Source organism: Chrysochloris asiatica, unplaced genomic scaffold (assembly GCF_000296735.1).
Source record: "Chrysochloris asiatica unplaced genomic scaffold, ChrAsi1.0 scaffold00076, whole genome shotgun sequence".
Classification (NCBI taxonomy): domain Eukaryota; kingdom Metazoa; phylum Chordata; class Mammalia; order Afrosoricida; family Chrysochloridae; genus Chrysochloris; species Chrysochloris asiatica.
In genome coordinates, this window is record NW_006408594.1 from 11,500,254 (window position 1) to 11,526,503 (window position 26,250).

The 26,250-nt window shown below is 44.3% G+C and overlaps 1 protein-coding gene and 1 pseudogene across 1 annotated transcript; both read left to right on the top strand.

Annotated features, from left to right (window-relative positions):
- The first annotated feature begins 177 nt into the window (after positions 1-177).
- RTCB (RNA 2',3'-cyclic phosphate and 5'-OH ligase) lies at positions 178-22,435 on the top strand. Its single transcript, XM_006865242.1, has 12 exons — positions 178-351; positions 2,355-2,433; positions 8,258-8,325; positions 9,498-9,597; positions 11,692-11,848; positions 14,708-14,864; positions 16,668-16,827; positions 18,082-18,257; positions 18,882-19,070; positions 19,581-19,691; positions 21,132-21,251; positions 22,218-22,435. The coding sequence occupies exons 1-12, from the start codon at positions 259-261 to the stop codon at positions 22,323-22,325; spliced, it is 1,518 nt and encodes a 505-aa protein (XP_006865304.1). The 5' UTR covers positions 178-258; the 3' UTR covers positions 22,326-22,435.
- On the top strand, positions 2,621-3,876 carry LOC102822330 (annotated as a pseudogene).
- Positions 22,436-26,250: the final 3,815 nt, after the last annotated feature.

A 26,250-nucleotide genomic window follows, 5' to 3' on the forward strand; every position in this document is an offset into this window, starting at 1 on the left:
AAGAAAACAATTAGCAGAGATTTTTTTTTTTTTTTTTTTTTTTGTAATAATAAACCCTAGAGGGCAGTCTAATTTAAGAGAAAGCGATTGGTTTGAAGAGATTCGAGCCTCGCCGGTTGCCGTCGGCCACCCGGTCCAGCGAAACCGACTGCGCTTGCGCTTCAAGGGCGCGCAGGCGGTCTCTGGGCAGAGGGACAACGCGGCAGCCGCTTGCTCTTCAAAGCGGACCCGGTAGTCTCCGCCACTGTTGTCGCCGCCATGAGTCGCAACTATAATGATGAGCTGCAGTTCTTGGAAAAGATCAATAAAAACTGCTGGAGGATCAAGAAAGGCTTCGTGCCGAACATGCAGGTGAGGTGGCGGAAGGGACCGGACAGCGGGGCCTTCCCGGCTCGGGGTGTGCGGCGCCTCCTTCCTGTGCCCGACTCGGTTTGCTTCCTCCTAGGCGGGACATGCCCTCACCCCGACTCTTCCCGGTCCCCCGGGCAGCCCATCCTCCTTCGGCTCAGGGGCGGTCCCCACCCCACGAGGGATGAGCCAAGCGAGCTATGGCGGGCGCATCCAAGTAAACCCGGAATTGGCGCTTCCCAGCCGTTTTCTCCTAAAAGCACTGTGAGGGGTGCAGACGTTCCTGAGCTGCAGACAGCCGTGATATCCTCCGGGTGGTGCGGCCCGCGGAGTCACGCTGGCCTTGGTGGGACCCTCCCGGGCTGTGCTTGCGGACCCAGTCGCTGCCCCAGGGTGGTTTCCCCAAGGTGAGAGCAGATTCCGGGCCCAAGGGTTGATTTTTGAAGATACTTTTAGCTAAAAGACCTTGAGGACCAGGTCTGTGCCTTCGCACCCTCTACCCACATACTAAGCTCAGCCAGGACTGGGTAGTTGAGACCGGAGGTGCGCCCCATACGGAGACTTGAGAATCCAAGACCAGAATAGCTGAAAGCCGCAACTCACCGCATTACTTTGGCTCTTTCAGCCCTAAGCTCAGAATTTGTTTTTCTTTTTAAAAAATAAAAAAAGTGAGGTTTTGTTTGGGTACATATGCAATTAAATGGTCTGTGAAATCATTTAAGATGCCAGGTAGGTGCACTGAAAGTTTATAATCCGGAGACTGGCTTAAAAAAAAAAAAAAGTTTGTGATGGCCCACTCAGCCCTTTTATTCAATATCAAAGGGGATTCAGTGCCCCCGGTGAGTGAAGCACTGAGTAGGGGCAGAGAGGGGAGAGAAGCCTGGGGATAAGACTGCTTGCCGCAGTTTTCCAGTTGGTCATTTTCTGGGTGCAGAATCTGGATCCCTGGAGGAAGATTTAGAGAATGAGCAACACCATGAGGTGGATCACTTTACAAAGATGGTGATACTTTGCCCAGCAAGAGGATTCATAGTCTGGGAGACATTTTCCAGTAACTGGTGGTATTATTCATGCAATGGTGATGAAGTCAAATATCTGATAAGAAACAAATTTGTCTAAATGTTTTACATATTCATATGTGCTTCTACATTATTTTATGTGTTCTCTGATTAAAATATCTGGGTCTTTGCTGTTGGTAAGTGCCATTGAGTCAGTTGCAACTCATAGCGACCATATAGGTTTCTGGGGAGTAGCTGGTGGGTTTGAACTGCCGACTTTGCAGTTAGCAATTCAGTGCTTATTGTACAGTGCCACAGCAGGACTCCGTTTCCTGGTTCTTAGTGTGTGTGTGTTCATTGTCCAGCCTCTTAACTGAGGTAGGTTGTTGAACTGAGCACTCAAGTTACATACTAAAAATTTTACTCATTATTTGTGTAAGTAAAGATTTACAGTCTTAGAACCCTTCTACAGGGCTGCTATGTGTCAGGTGTGGTTTTGTGAGTCAGAACCAACTTGATGGTAGTGGGTCTGGAAATATGTTTGTAATTGCCTGAAGACATGGTAAAAGGTGATTTGCTGTTGCTTTAAACATTGAAGAAATACGCAAAGGTCCGATAACTTCATTTTTGTGTTGCAATTTGAGTTGTATGATTCTTCGGTGTTTTCAAAACCCATTGGTAATTTAGAAGCACAAGAGCGCTGAGATCTTTTGCCATAGCATTGTTGGAAGACTTCTTTATCATATAGAAGAAAAAATTTTATCTGTATGCAGATTGAATTGTGAAAACTGCAAAATTCATTTTAAAAGACTAATGATGGATGTATACTGTAGATTTTGATAGGAAGTTTTCTGCTTACTTGCAGCAATGTAGAAGTGTCTTATAAAGAGTAAAGTAAAATACAAATCAGTACTGCCTGCCATGTTTGTATTCTGCCCAGTCCTTATATATATATATATATATACGTATATACATTTTGTACATTTGCTTTCCTTTGTTTGGTACCAGGTGGAAGGTGTTTTCTACGTGAATGACTCCTTGGAGAAATTAATGTTTGAGGAGTTGCGTAACGCCTGTCGTGGTGGGGGTAAGTATGTTGCCTTTCCGCATGTGATGGTACAAGTGATGGATTTCCTGTGACCTGAGAAAATAGTAGTTCAATATAATTTTAACTTGTAAAGTATTGTTGAGGAAGTACTTGGGACAGTGGAGCTGGTGGCAGCCCAGAGGCCCCTTGTGGCCACTACTGTGGGCCTGGGGATGGACATGTGCCCATGCACCCACCTCCACCCTTATATCCTCCATGCTCTGAACTTCCCAGCCTCCTGTTCCCTGGTGGGTACAGGAAAAGCTTATGGGTGTTTGCTGGTGACAGGAACAACTCGGCTGAGCCCGCCTGGCAGGTAGAAGTCAGAGGAAGCAATAGCTACTATGCCTCTGGGGGCACCTGGCTGGAGCTGGGTAGGACTGCTAGAAGCCACCAGGAGCAGCCCCTTATCCTAACTACAGTTCTAACTGTTGGAATTGTTCTGTGCAGACTAGAACTCCTTACCCAAGTGCGTATCCTAGAAGACTGGAATTACAAGGCCAGAGTTTAAATTCTTATACAAATGGAGCATATGGTCCACGGTACCCCCTTGGTCCTAGGGCAAATACTGCCTCTTACTCTGGGATTTAATATGCGCCTGGATAGACTCAGACCAGTTACTCCACAGAAGTTTCCAACACTTACTGTTCACCTGGCAATGGCCCAGTCCCAGTCTCTTGTTGGCTGTTTCCCCAGCAAGACTGTCAGACTGAAGTGCCCACTCTTAGGAGGCGGGTTCCAGGATATTCTGCTTCACAGAACCCTGGAATGACCCTGCCCCATTATTCTTGTGGGGATGGTAATCGTAGCATTCCACAGTCAGGACGTAGTGTACAACCACAGAGGATACCGGGGCTTTCCCTGGTGCCTATGGAATGGGAACCCACTAACCCTGGCCTTCAGCTACACCCTCAGCACCACCAAGAATCTCTATGACTGAAAATATTTCATCATGGCCTCACAGTGGCTGTCCTCAACCACTGTCACCATCCCAGCAGTCCAAGGAGTCTTCATACCCCTATAGCCAATCAGATCAGACATGAATCTGCACACCTTTCTTTGCATTGTCCATCAGTATGAGTCTTTGGGGACCATGAACAATGATAATACTGATCTTTTGGATTCCCAAGTCCAATGTAGTGGTAAAAGTCAGCTGTATGATAATGCCACCAGTAAAAATCCTCAAAGTCAAGATCGAAGTACCATTCACCCTAAAGAGTTTATCTTCAGATGAAGGCACTCCTCCAAGTATTAAATAAAAACATAAATGTGTTGAAGAAGGTCCAGTAGTTTGAACAAGAAGTAGAAGAGTTTGTAGGGGAAAAGACAGGCAAAGCTTACTGGCTTCTGGAAGAAATACTAACCGAGGAACTTTTGGAACTGGATTCAGTTGAAACTGGAGGCCAAGACTGTCCAGCGGACCAGGAAAGAGGCTGTTTATAAAATCCAGACCTACTGGAAATTTTGGGGGGAAAAGATTATGAAAGGGTTTAGAACAAAGCAGAAGCCTATTACTAACTTGATCAAAGAACTCTGAATTTTGGTTAATTACTATCTTTTTGAGATGGTTGTTGATGACAAGCAATACATTCCAACTTTCCTCTGATTTCAAACTTCATATAATCTGGCAAAGGACTTGGAAGAATCTGATAGAAAGGAATGTTTTCAGAGCAATGAAAGTAATAGGAAACTGGAGTTAGCAATATTGTCACATAGATTCACGCCTTTCCTAAGAACTGTATGGATATTTGCAAGCTACTTTTACCAGCAGGAGAGAAATACACTTTATATAACAAACTTATCAGAAGCCTACCAGATGAGACTCATATAATCTCAGACAGTCTCTGTTTTTTTTTAAAACAGCTGAATTACTTGTCAAATTTTTGTGCATTGTGACTGCTTACAAAGTAAATTAAGTTTGGACTTTAGCCTTCTTGGGTCTGTTTTGAGTGTTATTTGAAGTTATTGCTCCCTACTTCTTGGCATATTTTGTAGTAATCTGTTTAATAATTTCAGGAGACCATATTGACAACAGACAGTATGGCAATTTTGAATGAATTTAATATTAATATCTTTTTGCTACTTGCGTAAATTGCAATGTAATGAGTTCTGAGGTAAACTCTGCCTTTTTGTATAGATCACTATACACTTCTGTTTTCATGGTAGTATTGGAAGAGAAACTTAGAAATAGCATTGATGTAGAAATAAGAATGTTTGAGCAAGAATATCTTGCTTTTTATCATGTTTTGGATAAAGACACTTTTTAATTACCTTTGGTGGTGGTTGTTAACTAGTAATTTTCTTTGTAGAGAAAGCACTATGATAGATGAAAAACTAATGCCACAATGATTAGAAATAATAACAAAAAGAAACATGATTATGTTGTAATATTCTCCATCTAAAAAGTTAGTTTCACTTTCAAGATCCCTATGAACAGATTCCAACAGTTTATAGTAGAGAACATGGAGGATAAAGGGAGATTCGTGGTCAGGAACTGAATCAGCATACCTAGAGTGGGAAATTACTTTCTTTTTTTATGGGTATATTTGAAGATTATCTCTATTTCCCTGTTGTAATTGCATTAGAAGATAATTGCCAGTTTTATAAAAAGATGTTTATTTCCATTAAGAACAGTCCTTTAAAAGCCAAATTTATGGAAGGAATATTAAGAATCTTAGTTGGGCTTTGTCGAAATAGCTCTAATGCTGTTTATAGAAAGGACTTAGGTAAATAACTTACTTTTTACATCTGAGGTATATATACAGTATCTGTTACCAGAAAAATAGCTGTTTCTTAATAAGATTTTTAAATGATAATTTTTTTTTCTACACTGCCAAGCCTATCTGTCTGTCTTATCTATATGTTGTTGTTATGTGCCGTGGAGTCGGTTCCAACTCATAGCAACCCTGTACAGAGTTTCCCAGGCTGTAAATCTTTACAGGAGCAGAAAGCCTCATCTTTCTCTCATGGAACAGCTGGTAGTTTTGAACTGTTAACCTTGAGATTAGCAGCCTGATTCACAACCACTATGCTACCAGAGCTCCTTATCTGTCTGTATAGATATAAGTATAATAAATCTATCAGCCATTTCCTCCCTTTGTAAACTAAACCAAACCAGTATACCAATATGAGCACACTATGTGATGAGAAGAAATTTAGTAAACTTATATAATGGCTAAGTCTTATAGTTGGGATGATTGACTTTAGAATGTTACATGGTGATAATCTTATTTCTATTTTTGGCCTAACATAAGAATGTTGAAGAAAGGCTTTTCTTTTTCTGTAAAAATCAGAGTTATAACTAAAGCCTTAAAGATAGTACCTGAAAACTAAGTTACCACAAACCAATGAGATAATGACTAATTCGGGAGAGAACACTCAACGTTTCCAAGTGCCCAAATTGCCATTTTCCATGAAGTCTTAATTTATATGTGTGTGCGTGTGTGTGTGTTTACGTACACACACAAAATGCAAATTTATTTATATATGTATTTCTGTGTTTTTTAACAGTTAATTTAAAATTTTTGGTATAATTTTACATTTACAGAAAAGTTGTAAAAATGGTACAGAAGTCCTGTATATTCTTCACCCAAATTCCCCTTATGTTAACATCTTACAAAACCATAGAACCATCAAAATTACTAAATTAACCTTGATACAACACTATTAATTAAAGTTTTTTAGAAATGAAAAGAAAAGTATTGGCAAGGGCTAAGACTTGAAATGAGACCCAAAAAAAATAAGCCCTGTTATTTATGACCACATTCGGTTAACCACTTAAGCTTCTGGGAAGGATCTGGAGCTGAGTGGTTTTCAGTCAGCACACTAATGCTGGGTAAGCACCCCTCTTCCCAGGTGTAGAATGACACAGCTCCCATGTGACAGAGCAGAAACTGGGACCCAGATCTTTTTGTAAGACCAGGACCCATCATTCTTTACTTGATTTTTGATGGGAACTTCAGGGAATGAGGTGAAGTTGGGAATGAGATGGCTGAGCTAGCCTCACCACTCAGTTCACTGCTTACTGGATCCAGCACGCTCCTGGCTCTACCACTTCCCTCACAAAGTCCCTTCCTCTGTGAGGTACTGATTTCTTGTTAGCTGCCATCAAATTGGCTCCTATTCATGGCCATCTTGACCATCTGTGGTAGCTTTGGGTCCATTGCTGTGGCCACTATCTTCTTGTGTACCTTCCAATCTAGGGGACTCATTAGAGAATATTCTGCTATGATCCATAAGGTTTTTTATATATATATATATATATATATATATGAAACAAAAAATTTAGTTCATTTAAATGTCCTAAGGCATATTCTGCAAGCCAGCCTCCTGCCCACAGGCTCATAGCCTGACTCAGCCCATGGGCCTAGAGCCTACAGCTGCTCTGTCTGTCCTGCCACTGTCTCTGCTGTCACGGGTTTTCAGGGTAGGATCTCACAGTTCACTCATGCGCCTCCTTCTTGATGGTCCTGGGATCGTCTTGTTTCTGAAATGAAAGATTAACTACTCCCCCCTTTTAGTTATACATCTTCTATAGTTAACAGTTGTGATCATTAATCTTGCTAACAGTTACTCATAATTGAATCATAAACCCTATCGGCATCCTCTCTCATCCACTGTCACCAGATCCAACTAGAGAAGAGGAAAACTTTCCAGTGGGAATTCTACCTTACTGCCCACATTCTGAAACTAAGCACCCTCAGCTGGCTTACACACCAGCCACTTTGTGCCTTTGTAGCCATTGTCTAGATTGCCTGACCCTATCAACCCAGTGGCGTTGTGGGTTAATGTGTCAGACTGCAGAGTTGTTTGAACTGCAATGTTGGCAGTTCAAGCTCATGAGCTGCTGCTCCTCAGAACCCTGTATAGGGTCGCTATGGGTCAGAACAGATTCAATGGCACTTAACAACAATCAACCCAGTACACTGAGGGATCCAGCTTGTTCCTTGATATTCCTGTTGGAATTCCTTCTATTCCAATTGGAATGTTGAGCAACTGCATCCATAAGCAAAGGTCCATCAGATTGTAGCAATTTTTACTTGCTCACAGTATAGAGGATCTTTATCTTCATCTGGTCAGCTAACCATCCAAGGTAGGTCAGATGGGTACTTGCTGCAAGTTTCAGAGTTGACACACGCCTCCCTGTGCTTCAGACAAGCAGGCTGATTCACTCTCTGCTCTAGCCCCCAGTGACTAGGTCAGTGCCCGTGAGCTTTGGAGCTCACTCTTTGCCTAAACTGCAAACCAGCCAGCCCTTCTTCTCTCTCAAGCTCAACAGTTGTCAATGGAATTTGGCCAAACTCAGCCCGCATCTTTATTGCTTCATTTTTCGATTAATTTTTAAAAAAAATAATTTTCACTATTGGATGTTGTTGTTGTTAAGTGCCATTGAGTTTGTTCTCATAGTGACCCTGTACAGGATTTCTGAGATTGTTAATCTTTGCAGGAGCAGAAAGCCTCAACTTTTCTTCCTTGAACCACCACCCTGATGGTTTGCAGCCCAGTGCTTATCCTGGTACTTTTATATTGATTGACAAAATGAAGTATAATTAATAGTTAGGTTTCATATCTCCTAGTACGTTTGCTACCTTCTTCGTGGTTTACACAGAGCCCTGGCACCATATATGCCATTAGTCTGGTTGCCCTCAGACCTTTCCTGTCCTCTTGATTCCTCCTTCAAGAACCTCCCTTCATACATCTATCAAACCTCCATCTCGGATTTGTTGGTTAATAGCCTACACTTCTTCCTTTCATTTCATGCACTCTAGGAATGTGTAAATGTGCTTACCATGTCTTCTTTCTAATATTGAATTCTTGTCTCCAGGTGTTGGTGGCTTCCTGCCGGCCATGAAACAGATCGGCAACGTGGCAGCCCTGCCTGGGATTGTTCACGTGAGTAGAGTTCAGTGCTTTAATCATTTGTGTTTCCTTGTAACCCTAAGAGCTTGTTGACTTGGTGAGTGTCCTTGCAGAAATGAGAGTGGTGTCATTTAGACAGTGATCGGCAGACATTGTGAAATAGCTTTGGACTTCAGGAATCACTGAGTCTAGCTAGATGTGCAGTTTCTGGTTTTCTGTGGTGAAGTGGTTTTTATGTAATACATCATTATTCTTGAATCAGTGCATCGTCATTGTAGGTTTTTTATACTCTCTTCAAAAGGAGAGTTGGAGAAGGAACAGAAGCTAGTTTTCGGGTAAAGTCTGAGTGGAGGGAGAGAGTGGGCCTGGTTGGACAGTGAGGGCGGTGGCAAGATCAGGGAGAGAACTGGACGGAACAATCCAGCATTTACCTTCTTCCACTAGAGCTTAGGTTTCTGAGGGCTTTAGAGCAGTTGGAGCTTTGGTGGTATGATGAATTAAACATTGAGGTGCTTACCACAGCTAGAGGTCCAAACCCACTGGACCTGCTGCTCTGTAGGAGAAAGATGAGACTGTCTGTTCCTATAAAGGGTTACAGTCTCAGAAACCCTGAGGAACTCTGTTTTCTTGGGTCACTATGAGTTGGAAGATCGGACTCGATGGGAGTGGGTTGGCTTAGATTCTGAGTTCCATTGCTGGCCATTTGTGGGGGAAATAAAAAGACCAGAAGGAATTCTGGATGTCTGCATATCTTTCAGTATTTGCCCTGCATTCCTTCAGGTTCCAGATGGAGAAAGTGTACAGTATTCATAAGGTCAAGTTTCTTAAGTGGGTCTGTAACTGCATAAACACTTGGAACCTGTATAAAGTGCCTATTTCCCCCTTGTTAATCCAACACGAGTGTGATTTATTTATCAGTGTTTTAGGATTACTGGTAAAATGTGACTACATTAAAGTTACTATGTGGTCTTCCTATATCATGTTATTTGGAAGCTTTTCTGTTTTAAAGTTCCTTAGTTAATGGTTAGACTATAGAAAAAATATCCTTGCATATTTTGCTTGTTGGCTAGGAATTTTCACTCCCAACTTCTACCAGTAGAGATTCCGTGAAAATGGGATGTGGTTTTTGCGAAGGCTCCAACCCATAGTCATTTTGGGAGTCTGTATCGGCCCCTAGTTCACCTTCCAATTCACTTCTCTTTCAGCGTTCTGTTGGTCTTCCTGATGTCCACTCGGGCTATGGGTTTGCTATTGGGAATATGGCAGCCTTTGATATGAGTGACCCTGAGGCAGTGGTTTCACCAGGTAAGTTCACTGGATACGTCTGCTGTCGGGTCTGCAGCTGCCCTCTGTGAGTCATGTCTGCTGTCTCCTCAGGGTCTGTCAGCTCTTTTCATTTACTGGAAGAATTGGTTATGACCACTCAGACGTCATCAGATATCAAACAGAGCCGATAGTTATTGAAAGTTTATTGGGCTTCTGTTAGCTGCCAGGCACTCTTCAGACATAGGCTACAAACAGACTGAAGCACTTCTCTGTCAGATTATTGACTTTGTGTCTCTGTTACGTCCTGTGAAATTGGGATTGATCATATGACCACACGGTGGTGGTGTGAGGATTAAATGAGCTCAGACCTGTGAAATACTTAGCACAGGGCTGGGCCCATGGGAAGTGCTCAGTGCTTGTTCTAACTGTCATTGGTCACCTCGGGTTGTGTCCACCTTGGCTGCTGTAGTGTTTTCTCACTGAAAACTTTATACATCAGACCTGAGACCTGTGCTTTCCAAAAGTCTGCCTAGAAGTCGGAAGGGTAAACGACATCTTGAAGGGTGCACCGTTGAGGATAACTAGAAAGGCTGGTCTGTTGGAAGGTCTCAGAGCTACCAAGTCAGTGAGAACGTGTCAGGCCAGGCTCACAAGGACCAGGGAAGCCCAAAGGCCTAAACCCAGAATGTGCCGTGGGGTGGATTCCAACTCACAGTGACCTTACAGGACAAAGTAGATCTGCCTCTTACTGCTCCTGAGAATCACTCTTCACAGGAGCAGAAAGCCACCTCACATCCCTGGGAGTGACTGCTGGGCTTGAACCACAAACCTGGTGGTTAGCAGCCCAGTGTTACCCACTGGTGCTCCAGGGTCCCTTGATCAGCATTTAACCCAGCAGGTTTTCTTGAGGTGTAATGGCAGATTTCTCTCAGTAAGGACAGAGATTTGCAGGACACCTTGGCCCCAGTATATGTGAGGTCACATGTGTGTGCACATTACTGTGTGTTCTTTTCAATCCAGAACGTCTGCCACTGACCACATGTTCGGCCATTGCAGTTCTCGGATTTCAAAGCATTGAGATCATATAGAGCAGTAGTTTGTCGAACATTCTGTATCAGGAATCCCCTAGGCACTTATGTGGAGTCCTGATAGGACACCATAGGGTTAAGTGCTGCACTGCTAACCACAAGGTCAGTGCTTCAACCTACCAACCTCTCCTTGGAACCCTTACACAGGGATGCTGTGAATCAGAACCAACTCCACGGCACTTAGCAGCAACACTGACACTATGCTTCTTGTTGTTAAGTGCCGTCGAGTCGGTTCCGACCCATAGCGACCCTGTATTGGGTTTCCGAGGGTGTAAATCTTTATGGGAGTAGAAAGCCTCATCTTTCTCCCGCGGAGCCGCTGATAGTTTCGAACCACTGACCTTAAGGTTCGCAGCCCAATTCATAACCACTACGCTACCAGAGTTCCTTGTTGTTGTTGTCATGTGCCGTGGAGTCGGTCCCGACTCATAGCGACCCTGTACAGAGTTTCCGAGGCTGTAAATCTTTACGGGAGCAGAAAGCCTCATCTTTCTCCCGTGGAACAGCTGTAGTTTCGAACTGTTGACCTTGCGGTTCGCAGCCCGATTCGTAACCACTACACTACCAGAGCTCCTTAGGTGGCAATTATTAACCCTAACACAAAAAAATTGGAAAGAAAAGCTGAACTATCAACGGCCCAAGGTTTATCTTAAAAGGTTAGTCACAAAGTTAAATGATGGAAATTTAAAAGCAAGCGCTATTAAATGAAAAGATAGACAATAGAAAGAATCAACAAAGCTGAAAAGTTGGTGACTTGAAAAGACTAATAGAATTTATTATCCTGTCGGGAGTGGTGAGGAAAAGAGAGAGGTGCCTAAGGAACATTTTGATCTCCTCCCCTAGATGCCACTTACTGCCTCCCTGGCCCTGATGTCTCTTCAGTCTGTTACGTTTGATTGTTTTGGTGTCATCAAAACAGAACCGTTTTCATGGGCAGTTTAAGAGCAGGGTTGCCTTTTGTAACTTGCATTAATAGAAACCACAGGTACTGACACTCAGCCTCCTGCTCTTGTTAATACGTGGCCACCTTTTCTGTGTTCTGTAGGGGGTGTCGGATTTGATATCAACTGTGGTGTCCGCTTGCTAAGAACCAATTTAGATGAGGGTGACGTTCAGCCGGTGAAAGAACAACTTGCCCAAGCGATGTTTGACCACATTCCTGTTGGAGTGGGATCAAAAGGTGTCATCCCAATGAACGCCAAGTAAGAGCACAGATTTCTAGGGCATGGAACGAGAAAGGTTTTACTGAATGTCCCTCACTGTCATATCAAATGTTGGACACTTGGGAGATGAAATGTTCTACTTTTCAGGAAATGGAAGCAAAAATTGTGTTTGTTTAACTTTTTATTGTGCATTGAGTGAAGGTTTATTGACAAGATCATCAGTTTTCCATTCAGGAAATCCTACACTTCGTTTCATCTCCATGACTGCAATCCCCTCCCTGCAACACCAGTTATCCCGCTTCCTCCCTGGGATTCGTGTTTCCGTTCACCCGTCTGCTCTTCCCTTCTCGTCTTTGTCCTTAGGAAAATGTTGCCCTTCTGATTGTGAATGCTTGGCCATTCCATGGTGAGCAGACCTTACTAGTGTTGTCAGCCCTGTATTTCTGTGTACTGCCTGACAGAAAATTGGTCCCTGAGAGTGAGTTCCTTTCCAGACCTGAAGGGTGGCTGAGGGCCATAGTCTGGTTCCTCCAGTCTCTCTGACCTGTAAGCCCAGTCAGTGTATATAATTTGGAGTTTGTTCCTCATTTTCTCCCACTCCACCTAGTACTGTGATTCCATTCAAATCAATTGGTAGTGGTTGCTGGGCACCATCTAGTTCTTCTGGTCTTAGAGTCATGGAGACTGATGTTCACAAGTTCTATTAGTCTGCTGGACTGGTTCTAAACATCATCGATTCTCATCACTCTTCTGCACATGGAGAGAACAGTAGTAGCACCTTAGACAGCTGCTCATAAGCTTTTAAGATCCCAGAAGCTACTCACCAACGTAGGATGTAGAGCATTGTCTTTGTGGACTATGTTATGCCAGTTGACCTTGGTGTCCCCAGGCTCAGAATTCATTGCCTTAAGATGTTTGATAATATCTAAGACGTTTCCATCATTTTGCCTGCTGTGTGCACCACTACATTCATAGGTGTGTTTGCAGGAAAGGTAAATCCCCATGTACAAATATCCTCTGTCAAACTCTTACATATTTGTGAGTATGCTCCCAGTCTCCCTCCCACACCTGTTGAGACTGTGTCTCTGCCCATGTAACTACCCGCAGAACACTTCTTTTCCCTTTAGCCCTTGCATACCTTCCTGTGTCTTCACCTGTCTTCATCATTCTGCTGCCAACCTCCTCCTTCTTGTATATTGCCCTGCGCATCCCCCGAGTTAATGTGTCTACCCTGTAGCCAGTGAATTCCTCTCCCTCCCACCGCTGGTAGCCATCAGACAATGTTCTTTGAGCATGAAAACAAACGTCCCTCGGGTTATTACAGTAGTCGTCTCATTCTACTCAGCATGTTGGCCTCCAGCTTCATCCATATGATGATGAAGTGTTTCGCAGATTCATTTTTCTTCACTGTTGCAGAGTATTCCATTGTGTGTATGTTGTTGTACCTCAGAGATGTTGCAGGTCTGTTGCCAGACTTCTGCAAGAAAGCAAAATCATGCATTTCTTTGGTTTCCTAGTACATATAAAACTCATGTTTGCACTATACTGCATTTAGTAAGGAGGCTCAGTGGTGCTGTGAAGGTAAGTGTTAGGCTGAGAATCACAAGTTCATCATTTGAAAACCACCAGCTGCTTCTGAGGGGGGAAATGAAGCCATCTGCTCCTGTAAAGAATTGCAGTCTCAGAATCAGCTTGATGGGAGTGGGTTTGGGTTTTTTTAATTTGGTTTATTAAGTGTGCACTGGCCTCCTGGTGTGTCACTGTTGTATCAGGAAATCCTATACAGGGTCCTATGAGCCGAATCAACCAGATGGCACTTAACAACAACAGTAACATTAACTGCAATAGTAAATCTGAGATAGTCTGAAATATCGTGAGATTTACCAAAATGTGACACAGAGACACAGAGGAATACATGCTGTTGTGCCCACTCCACACACGGTTACCACAGAGCCTCATTTGAGAGGAAACGCGGGATCTGGGAAGCGGAGTCCAGCAAACCCTGCTACAGTGCCTCCCGTTTCCTGTCCCCTACAACATTCACACACCTCATTGACAAGAAAGGAAACTAGAGGTTAGGGGGATCGTCGTTCAAAGCAGAAATCCTTAGACTTCAGGCACTGTGTTCTGAACCGCATTGCCTTTTACCAGTCAGCCTGGTATTTATCCAGAACCTTCCTTTTTTTGATGCTGCAGCATGTTCTTTACCTTATTGTGTGCCATCAAGTCCGTCCCAACTCGTAGTCACTCTGCGTGACAGAGTACAATTGTCCCATAGCGTTCCTAGGCTGAAAGCATTATGGGAGCAGATACCAGGTCTTGTCTTCCACAGAACCACTGGGTAGGTTCGAACCACTAGCCGTTTGTTTACCAGCTGAGTGCTTAGCCATTGTACCATCAGGATTCCTTGTTCGCCTAGGGGGGTTTGTATTTCTGAAGTAAGACCTAAATTGAGACTGCAGTGTGAGCACTTTCCAGGTGGAATTGATAGTCAGACTGTCACTTGAAGCAGAGCACCTGAAAGTTGCTACTTCAGTAGCACAACTATATGCCCGACAAGTAAGTTCCTTTGATGTCTTCTCTTTTCAGATTCATGTGTATGTGGTTCCGACTCCTAGCGAACCTGGACAGGGTTTCTGAGGCTTTTTTAAAATCTTTGCAGAGACGGAAAGCCTCATCTTAATCCCTTGGAGCAGCTGATGGGTTTAAACCACCAAGTTTGTGGTTCATAGTTCAGCGTTTAATGTTAATATAAAAGTGTTTTCCACTATCACCACCAACTGTCATTGTATCCACCCCTATTCATTATGACCCAGTATGTGTCAGAGTAGAACTGTGCTCCTTGGAGTTTGGTCTTCCTTTGCTGTGGACCTACTAGTACCGTGTTCTCTACTTCAGAGACTTGGAGGAGGCCCTGGAGATGGGTGTGGACTGGTCCTTACGAGAAGGTTATGCCTGGGCTGAAGACAAGGAGCACTGCGAGGAGTATGGGAGGATGCTGCAGGCTGACCCCAACAAGGTCTCTGCCAGGGCCAAGAAGAGAGGCCTTCCTCAGGTAACTGCAGAGGGGTATGACGATGGCAGGGTGGCCTCCTACCTGCTCTGACGTCACAGGTGGATTCCTTAGACAGGGATGTCAGAAGTGCTTTCACCCTGTTTGTCCTCATACCATCCCTTCTCGGCTGGCTTCCCTAATCCACTGCAGTGGCCGCTCGGAAGTCACTTACAGTTCAGTTACAATTTCAGATCAGAAATGCTTAGGATCCAGTTCTAATGTCAGAACTTGCCTATAGGCATGTCTTCTTTCTGGTCCTTGTTCCTTCTGCCGCTCAACACCTCAAAAAGTTTCTTTTAGTGCCACTGACAAATGCCCAAAAGGCACTCCACCGCACTTAGGTAAGCTTCAGCCCAAGGGCACTCAGCCCTAGCTCCTTGGGTTGGCAAACCTGCTTCCCCTGATTAAGTAGCAGGAGGCATTCCCCTCCACAAGCCAGCCTCCTACCCAGGGCTCTCAGCTTTGTTTGCTCTGTGAGTCAGGAAACCCACCACTCTTCCCGTGCTGTTGGCTCTGTTGCCACTCCTCTGGGGGTCACAACTGTCTCCTAGACTGAGGAAGGTAGCATACAAGAGTCACGGGGCCCAAAGGATGGGCTCCACTCCTGACATTCCTACTTCTGAGATGTCTCATTTTAAACCCATCAGGATGGCAAAAGTGACCAGCCCCCGCTTACAATTGCATACACCCGATTTGCATGGCCTCACCCACTCACAGACTATAGCTGAAGAAGCCATGTCAAGTCATCCACTGCACCCCAAGGGGCAACATAGTTTTTCATACGTCACTTTTGTTGGGGAAAAAATTCTATTTCCCGTATAATAAGTATATATATGTATATATATATATATATATCCCCAGTTGTTGTTTTTCCCACAATATATCAAAAAAATCCCAAATTGATAGAATCATTTGGGAAAGGATAGTAGTAATGGTTGTCCAGCATGATGAACATAAAGTCACTAAACTCAGTGTAAAAAGTGTTTCCTTGGTAAATGTCATGATAAATATATATGTTTCACTGTTGTTGTGAAGTGCCGTTGAGTTGATTTTGACCCGTAGCAAAACTGTATAAGCTTTCCAAGGAGTGGCTGGTGAGCTTGAACCACTGACCGTACAGTTCAACGCAGCCTTGCTTTCCTGTGCAGTAACCCACAGCACCACACCAGGACACTCTCTCTTTATCTAGCTATCTATATATTATATATATATATTCACACACACATATATACAGGGTTTTTTGTTGTATGTGTTTTAACCACAATAAATAAACAGGTGAACGTTTCTAGGTGGGAGGAACAAACTTATTTTTTGTTGTTTATGCTTCATTCGTATTCTAAATATGACATCGGGGTCTTAGAAATGTTCTAAAATAAAAATGTCATGAACTAGAAGTGGATGGCGGTGGATAGGATACGACAGGAGGTTTGTGACTCACTCCCAAGTGACGTCTTTACAGACTTGGACAGTTTGTAGGTTGGCCCAGAGCTTCCTGCCATTGCAGGTGAAGTGAACAGAGACCCCGTGCCCGTGGGTGTCACTGAGATGAGAAGACAGCAGATGTGTGAAATCCACACGTGACCAAATGGATGGCTGTGCTGCCACTACTTGTTGGCAGGCTTGGTACTTCTCTGATCTGGTTTTCTCATCTAAAATTGGGATGTTTAAAATTAGATGGTCCCAGTACGAGCCGATTTTGTTGTTGTTAGCTTGCTTTTACAACTCTCTGCTTTTAAAATGTTCTTTTAAAGAAAGACAGTCTTCACTGGAGGTTATTTTTATGAGACATTCTTACTTTTGCAGTTGGGAACCCTGGGAGCAGGCAACCATTATGCAGAAATCCAGGTTGTGGATGAGATTTTCAACGAGTATGCTGCTAAGAAAATGGGCATCGACCATAAGGGACAGGTGTGTGTGATGATCCACAGCGGAAGCAGAGGCTTGGGCCACCAAGTAGCCACAGGTATGTTATAGGTGAATTCATCCCAACAGGTTAAATGAAGTGATTTAGATAGAACACTGAAATCAGTGCTCTGTTGTTGTTAAATGCTATGGAGTCGATTCCGACTCATAGTGACCCTGTTTAGGGTTTCAAGGAGCAGCTGGTGAGTTTAAACTGCTGACCTTGTGGTTCAAACCAACCGAGGTTGAGTGTTTATCCTTCTGTGCCACACCAGGACTCCGCACTTAGTAAACACTCAGTGGACGTCGGCTCTCGTTGTTGTGAGCTGCATCAGCACTGGTTACTAAAAGCGTAAGAAAATACTTACATTGTGGAACCTGTGGAGCAGACATGCCTTCAGCAAACACACGTCGGGAACTTTGTGTTCTGGAGGATATGGCGATTCAGGCAGCACTCTGCCCTCACTCATATTTATGTAAAGGAAGTGTTAATCATTTAAGGAAACATTAAAGGTCGCAATTAGTACTGCAGGACAAAGAAATCAAACCTATTCAGAAAAGGACTTTGGAGCTGGTTTCCTTGGCATGCATTTGAGCTGGGTCTTACCATTTGTACAGTCTTTACAAAGGCTATTTGTGACCAGGAGACAGGAAAATAGTGGATGGCTCAGAGTCTGTGGCAGGATTTAGCAACACATGAGAAATTATTCAGAGATAGATCTATAAACTTCAGTAATAAATCTGTCATGTAATCTTGCATGAGCGTTTTGTCCTATGAGAATGTAATCATTTGTGCCAACCTGCCCCCGTAAAATATCTCACCTAGCAAATACAGGATGCCTTGGCTAGCGTTTTCCACATTCTTCCAGTTTCCTCCCCCCCTTAACAATGGCTGGGATTTTCCTACAGAACATCTGAGATCTAGCAACTTGTCTCTAGCCCTGAAACAACTGCTAAAACCATGGTGAGAATGAACTGTGTTTTCTGCCTGTATTCTCCTTCCTTCACGTGGTGAATTTGTAGTGACTGAGACCAGATTGTTGTTATGTCTGTGCACATCTCAAGGCCAGGGAGGGGTGTGCATGGCAGATATCATCTCTGTACCTCACCTGGCTTATGTCATAGGACTGACTGAAAACATCAGTAATAACAAAATCGGGACTAACCAAGAGATGTGGTCAGAAAGACTAAAGGCAATGTTGTCTTTTCTTTAGTTTTGTTGTACAGCAAGTTTAACTGTCGCTTGCTTTTCTGCGGTACGTCTGAGTTCCACAGGGCACCTGTCTGATGTGGGGCTGTTCCTCTCTTGCTACAGATGCACTGGTAGCTATGGAAAAGGCCATGAAGAGAGACAAGATTATAGTCAACGACCGTCAGTTGGCTTGTGCTCGCATTGCGTCCACAGAAGGTCAGGACTACCTGAAGGGAATGGCCGCAGCTGGAAACTATGCCTGGGTCAACCGCTCCTCCATGACCTTCTTAACCCGCCAGGTGCCTTTGAAGTTGCTCTTCCGTTCTTAGTTGTGATGGTGTTTAAGTGCTTTAAAACATAGTTGTTGTAAAGGGCCTTCAAGTCAGTTCCAACTCTTAGCGACCCTGTATAGGGTTTCCGCTGAGCGACTGGTGAGTTTGAACTGCTGACCTTGCAGTTCAAATTGACCTTGAGATCGAGTGCTTATCATACCTATGGTGCTACACCAGAGCTTTTGCTCTGGGAATTCACGTAATAAAATATTTATAGCCTACTGGGGGAGTGGCTGAGCTGGTGTTTTATATAAATTCAATCCAGCAGGTTACCCAGTGTGGAGAATGAGGTGAAGAAGAGAAATTAAGGCTTCCTTCTAGCATTGGCCTTGAATCTCGAAGGAGATGGCGGTACCATCCACTGAGATCCAGGAGGCACTGGGATTGGGCCTGGCAGCTTTTTAACCTGAATTTATGGGCCAAGGATGGGCTACAGGTGTAAAAGGCAGTTTCTGTCCTTTGGGATTAATGGTAACTACATTTTGGAATTCTTTAATCCCTCACTGCCTTCAGGAAGAGACTAACTGGGTTCAGTGGAGAAAGTCAGAAGAGCTTGTTCTGGCCGCTTCTCACCAAAGCTTTTTCTCGCAGGCTTTTGCCAAGGTCTTCAACACAACCCCTGATGACTTGGACCTCCACGTAATCTATGACGTATCTCACAACATCGCCAAGGTGGAGCAGCATGTGGTGGACGGGAAGGAACGCACACTGCTGGTGCACAGGAAAGGGTCCACCCGGGCTTTCCCGCCTCACCACCCCCTCATCGCCGTGGATTACCAAGCAAGTAACCCCTCCCCTGGGAACTGGGGTGCCCGTTCTCTGGAGCTGTGGCTGCCCCCTCCCCCACAGTATTTGGGCTTCCAATAGGCTACTGAAAACATACTATTGAGATATATTTCACGATGCTAAGAATGGATTAGGTGATCATTTGAAGTACTGGAAAACATTCTAGCCTGCTAGAAAGGGAGGTTTAAGGTTAAACTTGAATTGTCTGAGTTCTCTCACCCTTGTGGTGTCTGGCTGTAGTGCAGCTAGAAAGGCCTGTGCTCACTCGTAGATGAGAAAGCTGAGGCCCCGTGAGGGCAGGTGATGCCTTACCACCAGGTGGTCCTCCACCACACGCATACACTCAATCCACCCATACTGGTCCTCACATTCCAGACTACTAAAGAGTGAAGATAACATCTGAGGACAGTTATAAGAGTCTCAGAATTTTCCTCCAGTCCTACAGTGAGAGCAGAAATGGACATTGTGGGCATTACAATGTTTGTGTTTTGTGTGCATCCTCAGCTCACTGGACAGCCAGTGCTCATTGGGGGCACCATGGGAACCTGTAGTTACGTCCTCACTGGCACGGAACAAGGCATGACTGAAACCTTTGGGACCACCTGTCATGGAGCGGTAAGGAGAATGGGGTGCTTGTGGACAGACAGGCTCATTGACCTGACTGACAGGAACAGAGTGGAGGTGTGGGTTCTCTCCTGACCTGCTGGGAAAGGTAAGGTCTATGCTTCACCTTGGCAAGGCCAGAAAATTCAGATGGAGTAGCTGACAACTCTTAATGGATGCAAACTAACATTGTGGTAGATCTGAGCTGGACATTGGCATCATTTGCTCCTTCCCATTGGGAGGGTCCAGCCCAGACCTGGGAGATGCAAACCAGGGCCCAGTGTATATGGTCCCACACCAGCTTCAGCACGTTGACTCTAATCTTCTAAGCCAGAAATGGGCCCTTTCTGTAAAGGAGTGGCTAGTAAGTAGTAAAGCTTTGTGGATCATCCAGTCTATTTCAGCTCCTCAGCTCTGCTGCTGGAGTAAGGAAGAGGCTGTAGACAAAGCACAAATGGACATGGCTCTACACCAAGAAGATTGTTTTCTGCAGTCAGTTTGCAGACCAGAGTTAGCCGTGGAGCCAGTAGCTTCCCAACCCCTCCTAGTCCTGGAGAGGGAACTACAACTGTCGAGAATAGCCGTCTCTTCGGACTGACGCTCCAAATTGCATTTTAACCCTGCTTTCCTTCTCTGCTCTTTCGTTTCTAGCTGCTTCCCAACTGCTCATTGTCCCTGTTGGTGGTGGTTGTTAGATGCCGCTGAGTCACTTCTAACTCATAGCAACCCTCTCTGTGTAGTTTCTGAGGAGAGACTGGAGGCTTTGAACCGCCAATCTAGAGTCCAGAACTTATTCTACAACAGCACTCCAGGACCCCTTTTTTCCTAGTACTTGTCAGTTGATTTTGCACCCACACCCCCACCAAGGGACAGGAGTGACACCTAGGGGGTTGAGGTCAGGGAAGTATGAAACAGTCAGTCCCCACACAGACTTGTCTGGTGCAAAGTGTCAGTAGTGCCGTGATGGAGAAATGGTGTCTGAGTCTCCCGGAGAGCGCAGAGTGGGTGATGGCAGACACGGTCTGGATAATTAATCATGGTGTTTCTATTGCGTGTTTCAATCATTCACGTCATTAGAAATGCACAGAGCTTCATTTTAAATACACAGTGCTTTTGCATAGGTAGAAATTTATTTTCCATGAGGAGTACTAGTGTGGTATTATGGACCACAAGTCAGTTTGAACCACAAGGTCTGAGGTTGAGACTCAGCAGTCTCTCCTCAGAAACCACAGGATCGCTGTGCATTGGAATTGACTGGAAGTCATTAAACAACAGTGATGTCACTTATAATGAAAGACACATACTGAGGTTGATAAAGTAGAAGAAAATTGTTTTTTATTGACTTTTTAATTGAAACGGATAGAGGAATCCTGAAGATTCCACAGTTGCTAGGAGGATTGAACATCACATTTCGCTCTCTATATTTATAAAGTTCGTCCTTTTCTATTTCAGGGCCGGGCGTTGTCTCGAGCAAAATCTCGACGTAACTTAGACTTCCAGGATGTCTTGGACAAATTGGCAGATATGGGAATTGCAATCCGCGTTGCCTCCCCCAAACTGGTTATGGAAGAGGTCAGTGGAGTGTTTCAACCGTTCAGCAAAAAATTACTTTGGGTTTATGCCAATATTATACAGAACCAAGGATTTTAGGTTTTGGTAGCAGACATTATGTTTTTATCTTCAAATGACCTCATTTAGGGTATATTATTGTCTCCTCTTTTGTTTGGAGATGATTATGAGCCAAGTTCATAAAAATAGCTCATACCTTTCACAGACAGTCTGCCTACAGATAAAACTTTCAACATAGTGTATGCAAGCTTGTTTTAACTTTGCTTTTGCACACCTGTGTATTTCCTGCTTAGACCTGAAAACAGCCACCTTCTGAAAAGGGGCAGAAAGGATTGGGGGACAGTAGTTTCGTTTGAATAACAGGGGATTAAAGATTGTGTTTAAATTATCTGTGTGTATGTGCACATTTAGATACTTAAATTTGAAGCCACATAGCTGTCGTGTGGCCTGATCGATGAGGCTTCAAAAAATTTGTGGAAAAATGGAATGAAAAGAAAATGATTCTCCCATGGACTTTTTGAAGCCCCCTCATATAGTAGTTGGAACACAATTTGGAACGTACAGAGAAGACACATGTGTGTGTGCAGGCTAGTGCACTGGACTGCATGGTCAGTGGTTCGAACTCAGCCAGCCACTCCTTGGAAACCCTATGTAGCTGTTAGTCAAAACCTATTAGATGGCACTTAACACATAGCTCTGTATTGGGTTTCCAAGGCTGTACATCTTTGTGGGAGCAGAAAGCCCTTGTATATGCGTGTGTGTGTGTGTGTGTATATATATATATAAAATATAAAAATCAAAGTGTCTGATTATTACCAATATTAAGCTTAGTTATCATTTTAATCTTGCTAATTTGATAGGCAATAAAAATACCACAGTGTTTTTAATATATGTGTCTTTAACTATATGCAAAGTAATGCTTGTAAAGACTCCATTTTAAATAGCCATTCATTGACTCCGCCTCTGCAGGCTCCTGAATCCTACAAGAACGTGACGGATGTGGTGAACACCTGCCACGACGCGGGCATCAGCAAGAAGGCCATCAAACTCAGGCCTATTGCTGTTATCAAAGGGTAGCTCCTGACCGGGGCCCGGACCCTGAAGTGGACATGGACTGGCATACTCCTCAGACATCAGACTCAAGCCTTGACCGCTTCCCAAGTGTGTAGCTGTAACTGCCCATCCCAGGAGGTTGACAGGAGCAATCACATTACCCCCATCTGGAAAGAGACAAATAGGCTTCCTCTTGGGTTGTCAAAGATTTTTAGGATGATCTCAGAGGGTCAAGAAATCATCCTTACTCAGTCCTACAAGAGCTCTGTCCGAATTAATTTCCTTACTGCAAGCTCTGCTTTCATCCCAGGAGGTGTCATCAAGGACATCCAACTCAAGAACATTTGGGAATGTTGCCTTTCCCCCGTTTGTCCATTCATCTACCCACCTGTCCACGCCCACCCCGAGTGTGGAGTGTGAGCTGGTAACCAGGATGGTAGGTGAGTGGATGACTGGACAGATTGAGCCGGGAGAGAGTGTTTGAGATGTAGCAATAGGGTCCCAAGAGGGAAGGTCATTTTTTATAGGTTTTCTAAATGCCAGGCAGAGTTTGGACTTCCCTGCACAAAGGCATCGCTGGCCTCTGCTGTTCATTAGAGCTGGCCTGGCAGACTCCTCCTGAAGACTGCCTTGCACAGCAGCAACTGCAAACCTTCCTGTTAGACCCAAGTCGTTACATGTTACGATTGAAGTCGTCTAAAAGCACTAAGTGGTCACAGCTGTGACATCAATGGTCGTACTGCCACCTAATCATTTCTAGCAGCAGATGTCAGGGACCCATAGTTACGGATGACTAAGGCCTTGGTGAATCTGAGCAACCAGTAAAATAGACATGTAATAAAGTCCTAGTACGTTTCCACCTTGTGCTTAATAGTCTGTGGCATACAGGAACAAGTCTGTACTTGACTCCTCTGGCCGGTGTTGCTTGTTTTCATGTTCTAGTTGCTGTTAAGAAACTCAGCTCACAAATACTCTTTCCCAACGATTCTCCCTCAACTTATACTCAGAACCCCACTGAGGTATCTTCTAAATGCTGCCTTTTAGAAAGGCTGGGCAGAAGAAGGAGACCCCCTTGGAAATTTGAGGCATAAGATAGCAAAAGCATTTGCTTACTCTGAGCACTTACTAATTTCCATGTTTTTTGATAGTAGAGTGGAAAAGTGATTAGTGAGTCCCTTAGGAATGCTAATGAGATCATTGTAGATTTCCTTGGGCCACAGGGAGCAAGGTTACCCACGAACACCGGGAGGCACTGAGTGATGCAGAGCAGGCGCTGGCAGGCACCTCATTTTCTAGAGATGAGGCAAGATTGGAGCGTCTGGATAGGCCCATGGGAGCTGGGGCTCACCTAATATAACAGGAAGCAGGGTCCCCTCCCAAAGCTAACTGATGTCAGGAAATTCTCACATCATCGTAAATACTCAAAACTGAGTTTTATTAGATGCTTTGAAAGTTACTCTGGGATCTTGAGAGGGGAGCAGGTGAGGAGGTTTCTGCCACATGGAGTTTTCTGCTTTAATAAATTCATGTACAGTTTCTCCAGTGAACTTGGCCCTGTACATGACCATAGCAAGCAATGGCTAATATTTCAAAAAGTTGTTCAGAAAGTTATTTTCTCATTTGAGGGTAAAAGCCACATGAAAATAGAAGTTCAGATGCCACTGGCACTAACAGTTGTCTTTAGGCCCTTGTGTTAAACTCCATGCCTGAGCACATACAGAGAGCCCAGGGATGCCCTTCGAGAGGGCAGTGGGTCTAACAGGCATAGAGTAGGTCTTCCTTGATCATTAACATTCTCAAAAGCCCTGACATGAACCCACTGTTGATTGTCCTTATCACGCATGCCAGCTTGTCATTGGGGAAGCTGATTCCTAAGGCATCAACAAAAATACGGATACATTTCTAATTTTGCTAGGGTATTTCCTAAATAATAATACTCCTGTAACCGTGAAAATTTTAAACACATAGCTAAGCGCACTTTGTTAACTTACTCTATTTAAGATTTTATGTTTTCATCAAGCACAGTTTAAATGTTTTCTGTTTCTGAAAATGCTTTGCAAGCATCATCTTTAAGCTACAGCTTTACCTGCCTTCCCAGTGCGCATCGCAGAGCTCGTTCTGTCTTATGTCTTATGTCCATCTGGTCTATGCTCCAGTGCTTGGCTGCACAGCATCATCATGTCCAGAGTATAGGGCACACTTGTGTCTATCTGCATATGTTGAGTATGAAGATGCTGTGAATTATGTTATGCAACTTCCAGATCATTTTAGTAACACCAGTGATCCAAGGAGATGATGTAGAAGGTGGTTACTATGGATTGAGTCCATGTCCCCTCTTAAGGATTGAATTGTGTCCTCCCAAAACGTGTGTAAATGTTAATCTGTGTGGCTGTGATTACAATCCTGTCTGATGATTCTAGTGAGGCAGGATTACTGTAGGGTGTATCTGGGGTCAGTCTCCTTTGAGATTTACCAAATTAAATGCGAACTAGTAACTAGAGATGCCGAGCAACGTGAAGACCACCTAGAACCTTCTGCCAGAGCCAGCACATGGAACTCAAATGTCTAGCCTCTCAAACGGGGAGAATGCTGTCTGTTGAAACCATCCTCTTGTGCAGTTTCTGTTCTAACAGCACTAGAAAACTCAGGTATGTGAAAGAAGAGTGATGATTTAAACTGAGCCTTGGGATTTGTCGTAAATACAGTGCTGGGCACTGTGGGATAAACACTGGACCACCAACCACAAGATTGGCAGTTCAGAGCCATCAGCCACTTCTTGGAAACCCTGTGCAGGATGGCTATGAGTTGGAACCCACTCAAACAGCACTTAGCACGTTTAAAGACTACCATCCTTCATGCTCTGCAGTTTAGTAAGCATTTGTACAAGCATTGTTGGTCCAGTAAGGAAAGACAGTCCGTTTGAACAGCAAGGTTGGGTTTCAAGCTCACCAGCTGATTCCTGGAAACCCCATATCCAGGGTCACTATGGGTTGGAAGTGACTTGACTGCTCAAGGAGGAGGAGGAGGAATGAACCAAGTATGGAGGGAGGGCTGTGAGCTGGGGATGGCTGATAGTCTTCTCATTACAGATGGTCATACAACCTGAACTTGCCCAAGGCACCCAACTAGTGAGTGACAAAGGTGGGCAAGGGGACTGGGTCACGCTGCTTTTCCTACTCAATGCAAGAACCCCCAAAATCCAGTCAAACTAAACTAACACAAAGACTCTAGAAGGGTGAGCATCTCTAGGCTGTGTGTATGTGCACAGAACTTCACCATTTTATTTTTTTAATGAGAAGAGTTGTATTGCTTGGTTGTGTCGAGGCAAATCAGATGCTGACGGCCACTAGGATTCTGTGATGAACTGAAGGCTTTGTTTTATAGTCCACAGTCTAAATTCTAGATCACCCTTAACACAGGAGGACCCTGGAGCCCTGTCCCTCCTGTAGAGTGTGAGAACATCGAGTCCCACAAGCTCGTAAGAGTTTGCCTCATCTCAGCTGCTGCAACTTTCTAGTCAATCACCGAAGGGAGACCCTTTGCTCCTGTCACGAAATCCGTTATTTTAAAAGCTTAGTCATTGGACATGAATACTCTTAAAACGAAAGCAACATGACTGTGTTTTTACCATTGAGTGCTGTGGACTTGGTTCCCACATAGTGACCCTGTATAGGGTTTCCAAGGAACAACTAGTGGGTTTGAACCACCGACCTTGTGGTAAGCAGTCCAGTGCTTATCCTACAGCACCACACCAGGACTCAAGTACTTAGTTACAGGCAGAGGCACTGTGAAGTATAGCCCATCTGACCTACACAGCCTACTTAGTTCAGAGGATGTCCTCAAAGACTCTTCCTCAGCCCCATCCCATCCTCCATTCCCAATCCTGCCTTGTGTCCATAACACTCCAATGAAATAGTCCTCACCAAAGTAGCCAGTAGCCATCAGATGG